The 12,657-nt window shown below is 57.4% G+C and overlaps 1 protein-coding gene across 1 annotated transcript; it reads left to right on the top strand.

Moving 5' to 3' along the window:
- Positions 1–250: 250 nt before the first annotated feature.
- Positions 251–8,433, top strand: TAFAZZIN (tafazzin, phospholipid-lysophospholipid transacylase). Its single transcript, XM_056108703.1, has 10 exons — positions 251–593; positions 728–856; positions 1,336–1,381; positions 1,482–1,567; positions 7,243–7,323; positions 7,396–7,437; positions 7,528–7,590; positions 7,674–7,726; positions 7,891–7,968; positions 8,051–8,433. The coding sequence occupies exons 1-10, from the start codon at positions 485–487 to the stop codon at positions 8,150–8,152; spliced, it is 789 nt and encodes a 262-aa protein (XP_055964678.1). The 5' UTR covers positions 251–484; the 3' UTR covers positions 8,153–8,433.
- Positions 8,434–12,657: the final 4,224 nt, after the last annotated feature.

Here is a 12,657-nt window from a genome sequence, read left to right as displayed (position 1 = left end):
GCCTCTCCGAGGTACCGATTGGGCTCCAAGCGCCAGATGCCGCCTAAGCACCTTAAGCACGGAGGCTGTGAGTAGAGACGCGGGGATCGTGGCCCGCGGCTGCGGCCGCACAACAGACAAGCCAGGGCTGAAAAGACAAGGGGCTGGGGCGGCCGCGGCCCGCGGCGGGGCCGGCGAGTGCCGGATGGAGGAGACAAAGGAGCCGCGAGCCGTGGCCGGAGCCGGGGCGGGGCGGGGCGGGGCGGGCCGCTGCCGTCAAGCGGCCCGGATTCGCTTTGCGACAGCGGCCGGTCGCCGGGCTCGGGTGCCGGCTCGCTTTCCGGCGGGGGCGCGGGGTGCGCGGCCGTGTCTGCCATCCCCTCCGGCTTCTGGCCGCGACTCGCAGCCGGTGACCCCCGGGGGAGGCGGCCTGCGGCCACAGAGCGGGCGCGACCCCGCGAGGTGACCTTGGACCTGGCGCCCGGGCGCGGGCGGAGGCGGGGAGATGCCCCTGCAGGTGAAATGGCCCTTCCCCGCCGTGCCGCCGCTCACCTGGACCCTGGCCAGCAGCGTCGTTATGGGGCTGGTGGGCACCTACAGCTGCTTCTGGACCAGTGAGTGCGCGCGGGGCGCCGCGGGCTCGGCTCGAGTCCCCGCGCCCCGCCACCCGGGTCCCGGGGTTGGTGTGTGCGGGCCGAGCCGGGCGGGGGGGCTCCGTGGGCGCCCCTCACTCCCGCTCTCGCCCCAGAGTACATGAACCGCCTCACCGTGCACAACAAGGAGGTGCTGTACGAGCTCATTGAGAACCGCGGCCCGGCCACCCCCCTCATCACCGTCTCCAACCACCAGTCGTGCATGGACGACCCTCACCTCTGGGGTACCCAGATCCGCGTGCCCCCACACAGGGTGAAGGTTTCGCCGGGCCCCCCATCCTGCCGTGGCATGGGAGTGGCTGAGGACAGACCCAGGGGGTTGCGAGTACCGGAGGGGCTCTGCCCTTCTGATAGCTGCTGGTCTGGGCGCTGAGTCCGGGCTCCTGGAGTCCCAGGACCCCGGGGCCGTCCCGGAACCCCGGCCCACGGGCCTGGGTCCTGTTGCATTCCGGTACCTCTGTGACCCCCACCCACGGGCCTGGGTCCTGTTGCATTCCGGTACCTCTGTGGGCTGCTCAGTCCCCCCACCGTTCTCACCTGGGACGTGCTTCCAGTGGCGGGTGCTGGACCCGGGTGAGGGCTGGGACAAGGCCCGCTGAAGGAAGGTGGAGCAGGCAGAGCCCCAGCTGACAGGACTTGGGGACACGCTGGGGGTGGGGCCGCAGCCCAGTCTGGAGGTGCTGAAGCGCCTCTCCTCCCACAGGGATCCTGAAGCTCCGCCACATCTGGAACCTGAAGCTGATGCGCTGGTGAGAGCAAGGGCTCTGCTCTGGCCAGGAGGCCGGCCCTGGGGGGGGTGTTGGCCACACTCTGCGGGCAGTGGGGCTCACGCGCTGTCCCCCTCGCCAGGACCCCCGCGGCCGCAGACATTTGCTTCACCAGGGAGCTGTACTCGCACTTCTTCAGTCTGGGCAAGTGCGTGCCCGTGTGCAGAGGTGAGCTGCCCTGCCGGGAGGAAGGGACACAGCTGCGGGAGCAGCGGCTGGAGTGGGGCTGTCGTGGGATGCTGGCCCGGTCGGTGTGGGCCTGCCTGGAGGCTGCGAGGTCTGTTGGAGCAGAGAGCTGGCCTGCCCATGTCCGGTCCTGGAGCCCTCGTGCCGTGGATGCGGACTTCTCCAGAGCCTGGGAAGGAGGGTCTTGCTGTCCGTTCTGGGGGGACAGGCGGCACTTTCCTTGGGGACAACAGTCCAGATGGCGCTGTGTGCTGTTTGGTTGGCACTCCTGCTTGTGCCGGGAATCTACCTCGGAGCTGCTGAGCTCTCCTGGCCCAGAAGGTTCTGTAGGGAAGTCAAAAGGTTCTGGCAGCACATGGAGGGTGTGGGCCATGTGGGAAGGTTCTGGAACCGTGGCTGTGGACTGGGGGGACCTGCTCTCGCCTCAGAGGAATGGTGTGTTTCGGCTGAGTTGAGGGGAGCCATGGAGAGCAGGGACCCATGACTGCCTGCAGAGGGTCACCTTGGAGGGAGAGCAGTCTGACTCCTGGCAGCTGGCGGCAGCGGTAACAGGACGTGTTGACAGGCTGCGGGAGGGGGAGCACAAGAGGACTCTGGGTGACACCTGCTGACACAGAGGCCCTAGTGTCACTGGGATGGGGGCTTCTCAGCCCGAAGGAATGGTGGCCGGGGTGGAGAAGGAGGTGAGATTGTGGTCACCAGAGGCTCCGGGCAGCCCTGGGGTGCATGACTCAGGCATGGGGACGAGGATGGGGTTGAGAACCCAAGGCTCTAGGCATTCAGGATATTTTTTTTGGTTTTGTGGCCACACCCACCAGTGCTCAGGGCTTACTTCTGGCTCTGTGCTCAAGGATCACTCATAGCGGGGCTTGGGGAACCCTGTGGGGTGCCAGGGATCGAACCTGCCCTACCCGCTAGTCTGTCTCTCCAGCCCAGATTTCAGGATTTCTTGAGGCTCAAAACCAAAGCTGGCAGGTGCCATAAAATCACCCCAAACAATAAAGCTGGATTTTGAGTGAAAGCTCCTCTTCAGAGAAATTCCCTGGAGACAGCCTGGAATGTTCTTTTGGGGAGTGGGTGGTGGCGCTTCTGGAGACAGTGTCATTTCTCAAAAATGAAAGGCAGCGGCCCACGTGTTATGGAGGGGAACTTTTGAATTTCTTTTTTTTTTTTTTTTTGCTCTTTGGGTCATACCTGGTGATGCTCAGGGGTTACTCCTGGCTTTGCACTCAGGAATCACTCCTGGCGGTGCTGGGGACCATATGGGATGCTGGGAATCAAACCCGGGTCGGCTGTGTGCAAGGCAAACAAACGCCCTCCCCGCTGTGCTATTGCTCCAGCCCCGAACTTTTGAATTTTTACTGAGTACTTCCTTTTCTTCCTTAACCGCCTGTCTCAGATAACCTTGGTTCTCTGCTCAGTAGCCACAGGCTAGTGTCCTTATTTTCTCAACTTCTCAGAGTATTTCTGTGTGGCCACACCGGTGAAATGATCCACTTTGCAACTTTTCAGAATCTTGAGTTGCCTCCGTTCTGCTGCGTGACCCATTTCATGCGTGCCCCTTGCTCTGCCCGCCACACATCACAGTCTGAGTGTGCTGGCTGGGCGCCGAGCCCGCTTCCACATTTGTGGACTTTAGTGCTATGGGGCTGGATGCAGCTTTTCCTCTTAATGTTTCCACATTTTTTTTTAAATTAAGGCAACATGATTGACAAACTTAGATTCCTGGAGTATAAAATAGTTGTCTTTAGCTTTGTTTTCCTTTTTCTAATATTTTTGTTTGGTCACGCCCAGCTCGGTTCAGGGCATACTCCTGATGGGGCTTGAGGGACCCTGTGGGATGCTGGGGATTGAACCTCCGTTAGTGCAAGTTAAGCACCTTTGCCACTGTACTATCTCTCAAGCCCCAAGCTTTTTTTTTTTTTTTGCTTTTTGGGTCACACCCGGTGATTCTCAGGGGTTACTCCTGGATTTGCACTCAGGAATGACTCCTGGTGGTGCTCGGGGGACCATATGGGATGCTGGGAATCGAACCCGCGTCGGCCGCGTGCAAGGCAAACGCCCTACCCACTGTGCTATTGCTCCAGCCCCTTTTCTTTTCTTTTTTAATTCATCTTTTCCTGGTTTGGGGGCCACACTCAGAGAGGCACAGGGGTTACTCCCAGCTCTGCATTCAGGAATCACTCCTGGCAGTGCTTGGGGGACCATATGGAATGCCGGGGATCAAACCTGGGACACCTGCATGCAAGGCAAATGCCTTTCCCGCTGTACTGTTGCTTGGGCCCTTCTTTTTCATACTCAGGGGGAGCACACCTGGCAGTGTCTGGGGGTGCCTGTCATTCTGGAGAGCCAACCCAGCGTGTAGCACGTGCAAGGCAAGAACTCTGCCACTTTAATTACTCCCCTCACCCCTAGCTTTCTTTTCCTGATTTTTTTTGCCACACCTAGCAATGCTCAGGGCTTACTCCTGGTTCTGCGCCTGGGGATCATTTCTGGCAGACCCTGTGGGGTGCCAGGGATGGAACCTGGGTCAGGTACGTGCACAGCCAATGCTTTACCTGCTGTAATATTTCTCTACTCCTGGGGCTGGAGCGATAGCACAGCGGGTAGGGCATTTGCCTTGCATGCAGTCGACCCGGTTTCGATTCCCAGCAACTCATATGATCCCCCGAGCACTGCCAGGAGTAATTCCTGAGTGCATGAGCCAGAAGTAACCCCTGTGCATCACCAGGTGTGACCCAGAAAGCAATTTCTCTACTCCTTACCTTTCTTTATTTTGGTGTTTGGGCCATACCCGGCAGTTCTCAGGGGTCACTCCTAGCTCTGAGCTTAGGAGTCACTCCTCACGGCCACGGAGAACCACATGGGATGCCAGGGATTGAACCCAAGTCCGCCACATTCAAGGCAAGCGCCCTACCCATTGTACTCTCTCTCTTGCCCATCCACTCCGCTTTTTCTTTTTGTTGGTGCCAGGAATTGAACCCAGGGCCTCGCACATGCAAGGCAAGTGCTCTACCCCTATGCCATCTCCCTGTCCCCCATCTTGCTCTTTCGTGGAGCCCCAGAGAGAGTTCCAAATTGGCTGCTCCTGGGGCTCTCTCACTCCCAAACACCAGGTTCTTGTTCGCTGCCCTGTGGTTCTGTTACTGTTGCTCATGAGGGCACCCTTACCATAGGTGAGGAAGCTGTGCGTTTGCTGATCGTGCCGCCCGTCTGTAAGGGGACTGGCTGATTTGGCACCCCACAGGCTCACTTTCTGACAAAGAACCACAAATCTACCATCTTGAGGAGAGCACACAAAGAGCGCCCTCTCGGGTGGTGCCAACCACTTCGGGAGATACTGTTCTATATGGTTCAAGGCCTGATCTCCCAGGGCTCACTCCATTTTGAATCTGCTTGGGGATGGGGGTCAGGGACCCACCCAGTTTGATTCCGTTTTTAAATATCACCTTGCTGTCTGTCTTTCTGCTGTTTGGGCCCACATTGAGCAGAGTCCAGGCAGCTCTGTGCTCAGGGGTCACTCCCAGAACTGTGAGTTATCTCTTATTCCGAGTCTGTTTGTGTTTTGTACCACATCAGTGCTCAGGAGTTACCCCCAGCCCTGTGCTCAGGGGCTGCTCCCCAGCAGTGTTCGGGGACACTTCAGTGCTGGGGTGGAGTTGGGGCCTCCTGCTTGGCTGGATCTCCGGCCCTGTGTGTCCATTTCTATCCCAGGGCCTCGACACGACGGGGGGCACACCCAGTAGTATTTAGGGTCTATTCCTAGCTTGGAGATAGCTCTTGGCGTGCTCAGAGGACTGTGCAGTGCTAGGGGTCAAACCTGTAGTGCCAAGCATGCCCTCAGCTCATCTTGCTTTTTCTTACTCAGGATTCCTCTAGCGGTTTATTTTGATTTCTCTTTCTGATCTATGAAGCAGTGCTCAGGCGGTGCAGTGCTGGGGACTGAACCCAGGCCCTTGGAGCCCTCTCCCAGCCATATTCAGACGCCCAGTTCCTCCCTCTGCGTCTCCGGACCGAGGTGCGCAAAGGCCACTCGCTATGTCGTTTCTTTTGAACCTGCATCTTAGTCGTGCTGCACGGTCAGAAACCAAGGACGAAATCTGTTTGTTTTGTTTCTGGGCCACAACCCGTAGTGCTGAGGAGCTATTCCTGACTCAGCAGGAGTCAGGAGACCATGGGGTGCAGGGATCAAGCCGAGGCTCCTGAACACAAGAAAGTGACCTCTTAATGCTAAACACCTTCAGTGAGAGCAGGTGGGCTGGTCCGGGATTTATCAAATGCCTCTGCCACCCAACCAAGTCCTGTGGCCTATGCTGAAGCAAAGGACACATCTGGCACCCACTTCAATGCTTATCCCCCAGATACGGACTTTATAGTGTGGCCCGAAGCATCGGAGAGATTTCACAAGCCATGTGAGTGAGTGGAGCTAGTATTTGGCAAACCCCGAGGTTAGGAAGTGTTGCTCCAGGAGCTGTTATTATTTCGTTATTTCCAGCTGGATGGCAAGTTGGCGCTGGTGGGTTTTAGTAGGGGAGAGCCGGCATGTTGGGACGCCTACAGTACTCATGTCCTCTTGGAACCGCAGCATCGGAGCCAGAGCACAGTCGCCTGAAACACATGCTGTTCCCTCCCCAGCACCAGCAAGAGCAACCCCTGAGCACTGAGCAGGGAGTAGCCTCTGAGCTCCTCCTGGTGTGGCCCCAAACGAGAGAGACTGCAGCGCAGGCCAGGGAAATGGCTCAGCAGTGGGCATTTGCCTCACATGTGTGAGCCCCTGGGTTGGATTGCCGGCACCTCCAGGGATGACCCTGGGCGGTACAGCCTTTCGAGGGAGCTGCTCGGCTTCCCCCGGCCGTGGCTTGGGGCTCCTGGATCCCTAAGACTCAAGAGCGGACTTCCTGCCAGGTGCCACACGCCCCCAGCCACAGAGCACATGGCCCACTGAGCACCTCTGGGTGTGGTACCGAACCAAGCAGCCAAGGAATGGCCAGGCAGAGAAGTGTACAGGCGAGTCCCAGCACCTGGCTGGTTGGCCCCTGGCTCGGTCCCGTCCATGGCATCCTGCAGGTTGCCACCTAACTTCAGGGTACAAGCCAGCTCACCATTAGGTGCCTTCGCCTGTGACCACTGGCCCTGGTCCAGTCTTCCTAGTCCCTGTGCTACGGACTCAGGGTGCCGCAGGGCCAGCACTATGGGCTCAGGGTCAGTTTGCACCCACTTTGTTTCAGTTTGGCAAGCCTGATGGTTTGGGGTTTTCTGGGGGTACACCTGGCAGTGCCCTGGGCTTACTCCTGGTTCTCTGCTCAGGGATCACGCCTAGTGGGGCTGAGGGGACCTATGGGGTGCTGGGGATCGAGCACGGGTGAGCCGTGTGCAAGGCAAGTGCCCTCCCCACTGTACTATCTCTCGGGCCCCTAGCAAGTCAGTTTTTCTCATGCTTCACACCGCATGTCCCTGAGAATGTTGCCGCTGTCCCAAGGGGCCTTGCTAAGGGGACCCTGAGAGGGAGGGGTGATGGGAAACATCCCTGGCTGAGACCCCGGAATGTGGCTTGAGCGAGGATGGCAGGAGCCCTGGGGTGGGGCCAAGTTCTGGAACTGAGGGAGGCTGAGCTGGAGGTGCGGCTGTGCTGGTCCCTGAGAGGCCTTTGCTCGCAGGTGACGGCGTCTACCAGAAGGGCATGGACTTCATTCTGGACAAGCTCAACCACGGGGACTGGGTGCACATCTTCCCCGAAGGTCAGTGGGGACACCCCTCCGGCCGGGGGAGGAGCGGAGCGGGCGCCCCCTCACCCCGCTCTGTGCCCACAGGGAAGGTGAACATGAGCTCCGAGTTTCTGCGCTTCAAGTGGGGTAAGGGCCAGTGGGCGCAGTGGGGCAGGGGCAGGGACAGTGGCTCGGGGAGCCGTCCGGGCCCACCTTCGGTCATCTCTCTCTGAGCAGGGATCGGGCGCCTGATTGCCGAGTGTCGCCTCAATCCCATTATCCTGCCGCTGTGGCACGTGGGTGAGCCTCCCTCGGGGCATGGGGTGGGCGCGGGAGTGGCAGGTGTGCCCAGTGCCCACCCCGCGCTCTGGCCTCGTGTGCAGGAATGAACGACGTCCTGCCCAACAACCCACCCTACTTCCCGCGCTTTGGACAGGTGCGTACGGGCCACCCGCTGAGCCCGAAGCTCCGGCGGGGTGGCAGAGGGGCGGCCTGGCATCAGCTGCCATCCTGACCTGAGGCGGGCCGGGGGGCTTGCGGTGGGGAGCCAGTCCCCCGGGACGGGGGGGACTTGGCTCTGAGCCCAGCCGTGGCCCGCAGAGAATCACCGTGTTCATTGGGAAGCCCTTCAGCACCCTGCCCGTGCTCGAGCGGCTCCGGGCCGAGAACAGGTCGACGGTGAGTGCCCCTCAGCCCTTCCAGGGCCTGGGCAGCTGCGGAGGCCACAGGCCGACCCCGCCCTTGCTCGACCTTGTCGCAGGTGGAGATGCGGAAGGCCCTCACCGACTTCATCCAGGACGAATTCCAGCGCCTGAAGACGCAGGCGGAGCAGCTGCACCACCACCTACAGCCCCGGAGATAGACGCCGGGCTGCCCTGCATGACGCAGCGCGTGGCCCCTACCTGCAGGTCCTCAGGGGCCTTGGCTGCTCCCCGACCAGGCCCCAGCAGGGCCTCCTTGGCCTTCCGCCCGAGGGGCCTGGGAGCCAGCAGCTGCTCAGGGATGGCTGGCCGCCTCCTCGGTCCCCGCCGCTGCCACGGTGCGAGCGGTGCAAGAGCAGCCCGTGGCCGGAAAGGCTGGAGGGACTCTGGGCTGGGTTTTTAGGATTTGTAAACAATAAAGCATCCTTGTCATGCTGTTTTATCCCTAGCCCGGCGTGCAGGTGGGGATGGTGGCTCTTGTTCCCGGGCGAGCACTTGTCTCTGGGCACTTCCGGAATCTCTGAGGCTGGCAGGCTGGTAGCGAAGTCCAGAGAAGTCAGAATCCCTTCCATCCTCCCCAGGGGTTCCTATGGACCCGGGTCCCCAAGCCCTGCGCGGCGGCGGGGAGAGCCCCAAGGGCCAAGGTGGTTGTGTGGACGTGCACTTGTAGGAAAGCACTTTATGGCCGCCCCTTTTTTCTCTGTTTGGGGGCCAAATCCTGGCTCTGTGCTCAGCGATTATTCCAGAAGGGACCTCCAGTTTTTATACGCTTAGGATCCACCAAAAAGAATTCCTAAGGATCCCTGACCATGGAAGGAATTGAAACACTGCCATTAGCACAAACGGGAAGAAGTGCTGAAATCCTGGGCACTTCAGGAACTGACTGTCCATATGTGGCCAGTGCTGTTAAGTAGAAACTCACCGGTGAGGAAGGCCCCTGCTGTGCACGCTGCTGACCCGTTGCATACCCAGCACCACAGCTGGTCCTCGGCCACTCCAGGAGTAAGCCCCAAGCACTTCTGGCTGCGGGCCCCACAACCAGAAAACAGCGCCGCAAGTAAGATGGGAAGAAAGAAAAACGAGCCACAAAACCAAGCCAAAAACAAAGCTAGATTTACTTCATCGGGGGGAGAGGAAAAGCTATTCCAGGGCATGGCACCACCTAGTGGCCCCTAAGCACTGCCTGGACGGCCCTCCGAACAAAAACACGAATCTGGGGACCAGATATGCGACCCAGGAGGCTGGGGATGTGGCTTCTCTAGAGCCTCACACTTACACGAACCATGCCAGGTGCCCCAGTCCCATGCCCCCAGCACTGCGCAGTCTTCTCCCCAGAGCGGTGGTACAAAAACATTAAAACGGTGATCAGGACTGTGACTGTAAGGAGCTATCATTGTTACTGTTTTGGTTTGGGTCTGCACCCAGCAGTGCTCGGGCCTTACTCCTGACAGTGCTCAGGAGGCCATGTGGGGTGCCAGGGATTGAACCCGGGTTGACCAGGTGCAAGTCAAGTGCCTTTCTCCCAGTACTATCACTCCGGCCCAAAGCTCAGAGGTTTTACAAAATCACTGGAGGGAAAAGGCCCGGGAAATGAGAAGCGCTGGCGAAGGGATATGCAAAGTGGAGGAAAAGCAGCCCGGCTTCCCGCGCTCCAGTCACAGCCTTCGCAGGTGCTCATGCTCGGACAACATGGTGCTCATCTGTGCCAGCCACTTAGAAGTGGGATGAAGGATGATGTTAGGGGTGGAGTGGTAGCACAGCGGGTAGGGTGTTTACTTTGCACGCCGCCGACCTGGGTTTTATTCCCAGAATCCCATATGGTCCTTGTAGCACCGCCAGGAGTAATTCCTGAGTGCTTGAGCAGGAGAAATCCCTGTGCACCACCGGGTGTGACCCAAGAAGCAAAAAAAGAATGTTTTTAATCATTTTTAAATCTTACTGGGAGGGTCTGCGTGACACCCCGGGGACCCCCAGCTCTTACTCCTAGCTCTGCTCAGGAATCACTGCTGCTGGTACTCAGGGAACCGTATGCAGTGCCAGGGATCAAATCCTAAATGGTTGCGTGGCCCTGCACTACCTCTGGCCCTAAGTGGAATTTTTTCCCTCAGCAATTCCCACATCAGGAAAATAACCCAGGGGCTGGAGTGATAGTACAATGAGTTCAATCCCCAGCACTCCATATGGTCCCCTGAGCCTGCCAGGAGTGATCCCCGAGCACTGCCAGGTGTGGCCCCGAACCAACAAATTCAACCCAGAGGTCAGAGACACACTACAGAGACACAGCGGGTAGGGCGTTTGCTCAGCACGCAGCTTGCCTGGATTTGATCCCTGGCACCACATATGGTCCCCCAGTCCCCACCAGGTGTGACCCTAAAATAAAAACAAAAACCGAAGCCAGGGAGGATGGGATGTCACGTGGGCTGGCTGAGTCCCAGATGCAGAACCCACAAACACACTGGAGGGGAAGGGGCAGCTAAGAGGTGCGTGCACACTGTTCATGGCCAAGGGTGCCATCCTCATTCCTGCCCCACTGCTGCCCAAGTGTCAGCTGCCTGCCTGCCTTTCCTTTTTGTCTGTTTCTGGACCACACCCAGCGATGCTCAAGGGTTATTCCTGCCTCTGTACTCAGGAATTACTCTTGGCAGTGCGCAGGGGACCATATGGGATGCTGGGCACTGAAACCGGGTTGGCACATGCCAGGCAAACACCCTACCCGCTGTACTATCACTCCAGCCTCTGTATTTCTATTAGATCCGTTTGATTCAACTGTTTCATCAAGAGTTCTGCTTTTATATCCAGTAACAGAATGTTGCATTTCTCACTTTGTGTTTCCACTACATATTCATCTCCATAAATAGAATTTTTGAGTGCCAAGCGAACCTGGGCACCCCACTGGTGAGTCTCAGGCTACCAGGCTACTGGGCAGGCAGGTCAGTATAAGCACCCAAGGCCCTGTAAGGTGCTATTCAGGCCCTGCATGGCACCCCAGTGGAGCTGGGGGCCTCCAGGGCTGCACCTGGTGATGCCTTGAGGACCGTGAGTGCCGGGGGGCTCAGATCTGAGCTGGGCATCTGCTAGGCAAGTGCTAACTGCTGTGCTAGCTTCCTGGTCCCTCATCTGCACACACCACAGAGAAATATAGTTTTGCAGGGTGAACATATTTTGGGCAGGCCAGAGATACAGTATAGGCATGAAGGCACTTGCCTAACTTGCAACTAACTCCAGTCCAATCCTCAGCACTACATAAGATTCCCTGAGCGGGGCTGGAGTGGTAGCATAGCGGGTAGGGCATTTGCCTTGCACGCGGCCGACCCGGGGTTCAAATCCAAGCATCCCATATGTTCCCCCGAGCACCGTCAGGAGGTATTCCTGAGTGTAGAGCCAGGAGTAACCCCTGTGCATTGCCGGGTGTGACCCAAAAAGTCAAAATAAAATAAAAAATAATGATTAAATGTTAAATAAAAAAAGATACCCTGAGCAATGCTACCAATGACCTCTGAGCACAGAGATGGGAATAGCATCTGGGTACCAGATGTGGCCCCAATCCCTCCAGTTTTTGCAGATTTTGAATCTGGCATAAATACTTCTGAGCTACCCGGATGTTCTGCAGTCTGAATTTTAAAATATAGAGGTAGAGGGCTGGAGAAATAGACCTGCACACAGCTGAGCCCAGTTTAATCCCTGGAACTATAAACAGTCCCTGAGCATCACCAGGAGTGAGGCACCAAGAGTGAGCCTTCGCACTGTTGGGTGTGCTTTGAACCCTCCCTTCCAAATATAGGTTTGCAGTGTAGTATAGGTGTTAAGGCACTTGCCTTGCCTGTGGCTGACCCCATTTTGAACTCCAGCACCACATGGTCACCTGAGTGCATTAAAATAATTTATTGAATCATCATGAATTACAGTCACAAAATTATTTATGATTGAGTTTCTAGGGGACAATGTTGGAGCACCCAATCCCTTCACCAGTGCCCACTTCTCTCCCCCAATGTCCCCCGTTTCCCTCCCAGGCCCAGCCTGCCTCTCTGGCAGGCACTTTTTTTCCTCTTTTCCCCGTTTAGGCACTTTGGTTTACAATACTGTTACTGCTGGATCATGGTATCACCTTACCTCCTTTCAGAATCCATTCCTCATCCAGACCCTGAGCACTTATAGTACAGAGTCAGGAGTAAGCCTTGAGCACTAGGTGTGACTTAAAAAAACAAAATAAATGAATAAAGGAGTTTTAGGTTCACAGCAAAACCGTGAGTACTTAGGTCCCCAAATTCACAGCTCCAGACTCCCAGATTCAACCGAGATTGTAAAGTACATAATATCTAGAGATATCTATGGTAGAGTGGGTAGGAGCATGTGTGGGCGTTCTCGCTTGCTATCACTCTCTGAGCAATATGACCTCTCTACCTAGCATTTACCCTGAACTGGGGATTAAAAGTCATCTACAGATGATCTCAAGAACAGGGGAGTTGGTTCTTTGCAAATTCTGTTGGCTTTACAAAGGGACCCTGTGCACCACCCATGGGCGGAGGCATCCAAGGGCGGGGCCGGGGTGGTTCCTGAAACCAATTCCCTGAGGACAGGCGGATGACTGCATAAAGGAGGGATAGAATACTTGTTGCTCGCGTCTGATTCCATCCCTGGCACTAAACAACATCTATTTAAAAAATCA

This window comes from Sorex fumeus, unplaced genomic scaffold, assembly GCF_029834395.1.
Source record: "Sorex fumeus unplaced genomic scaffold, SorFum_2.1 ptg000232l, whole genome shotgun sequence".
In the NCBI taxonomy this organism is placed as follows: Eukaryota; Metazoa; Chordata; class Mammalia; order Eulipotyphla; family Soricidae; genus Sorex; species Sorex fumeus.
The sequence above is the reverse complement of the archived record's forward strand: the minus strand, read 5'-3'. Positions and strand labels throughout refer to the sequence as shown.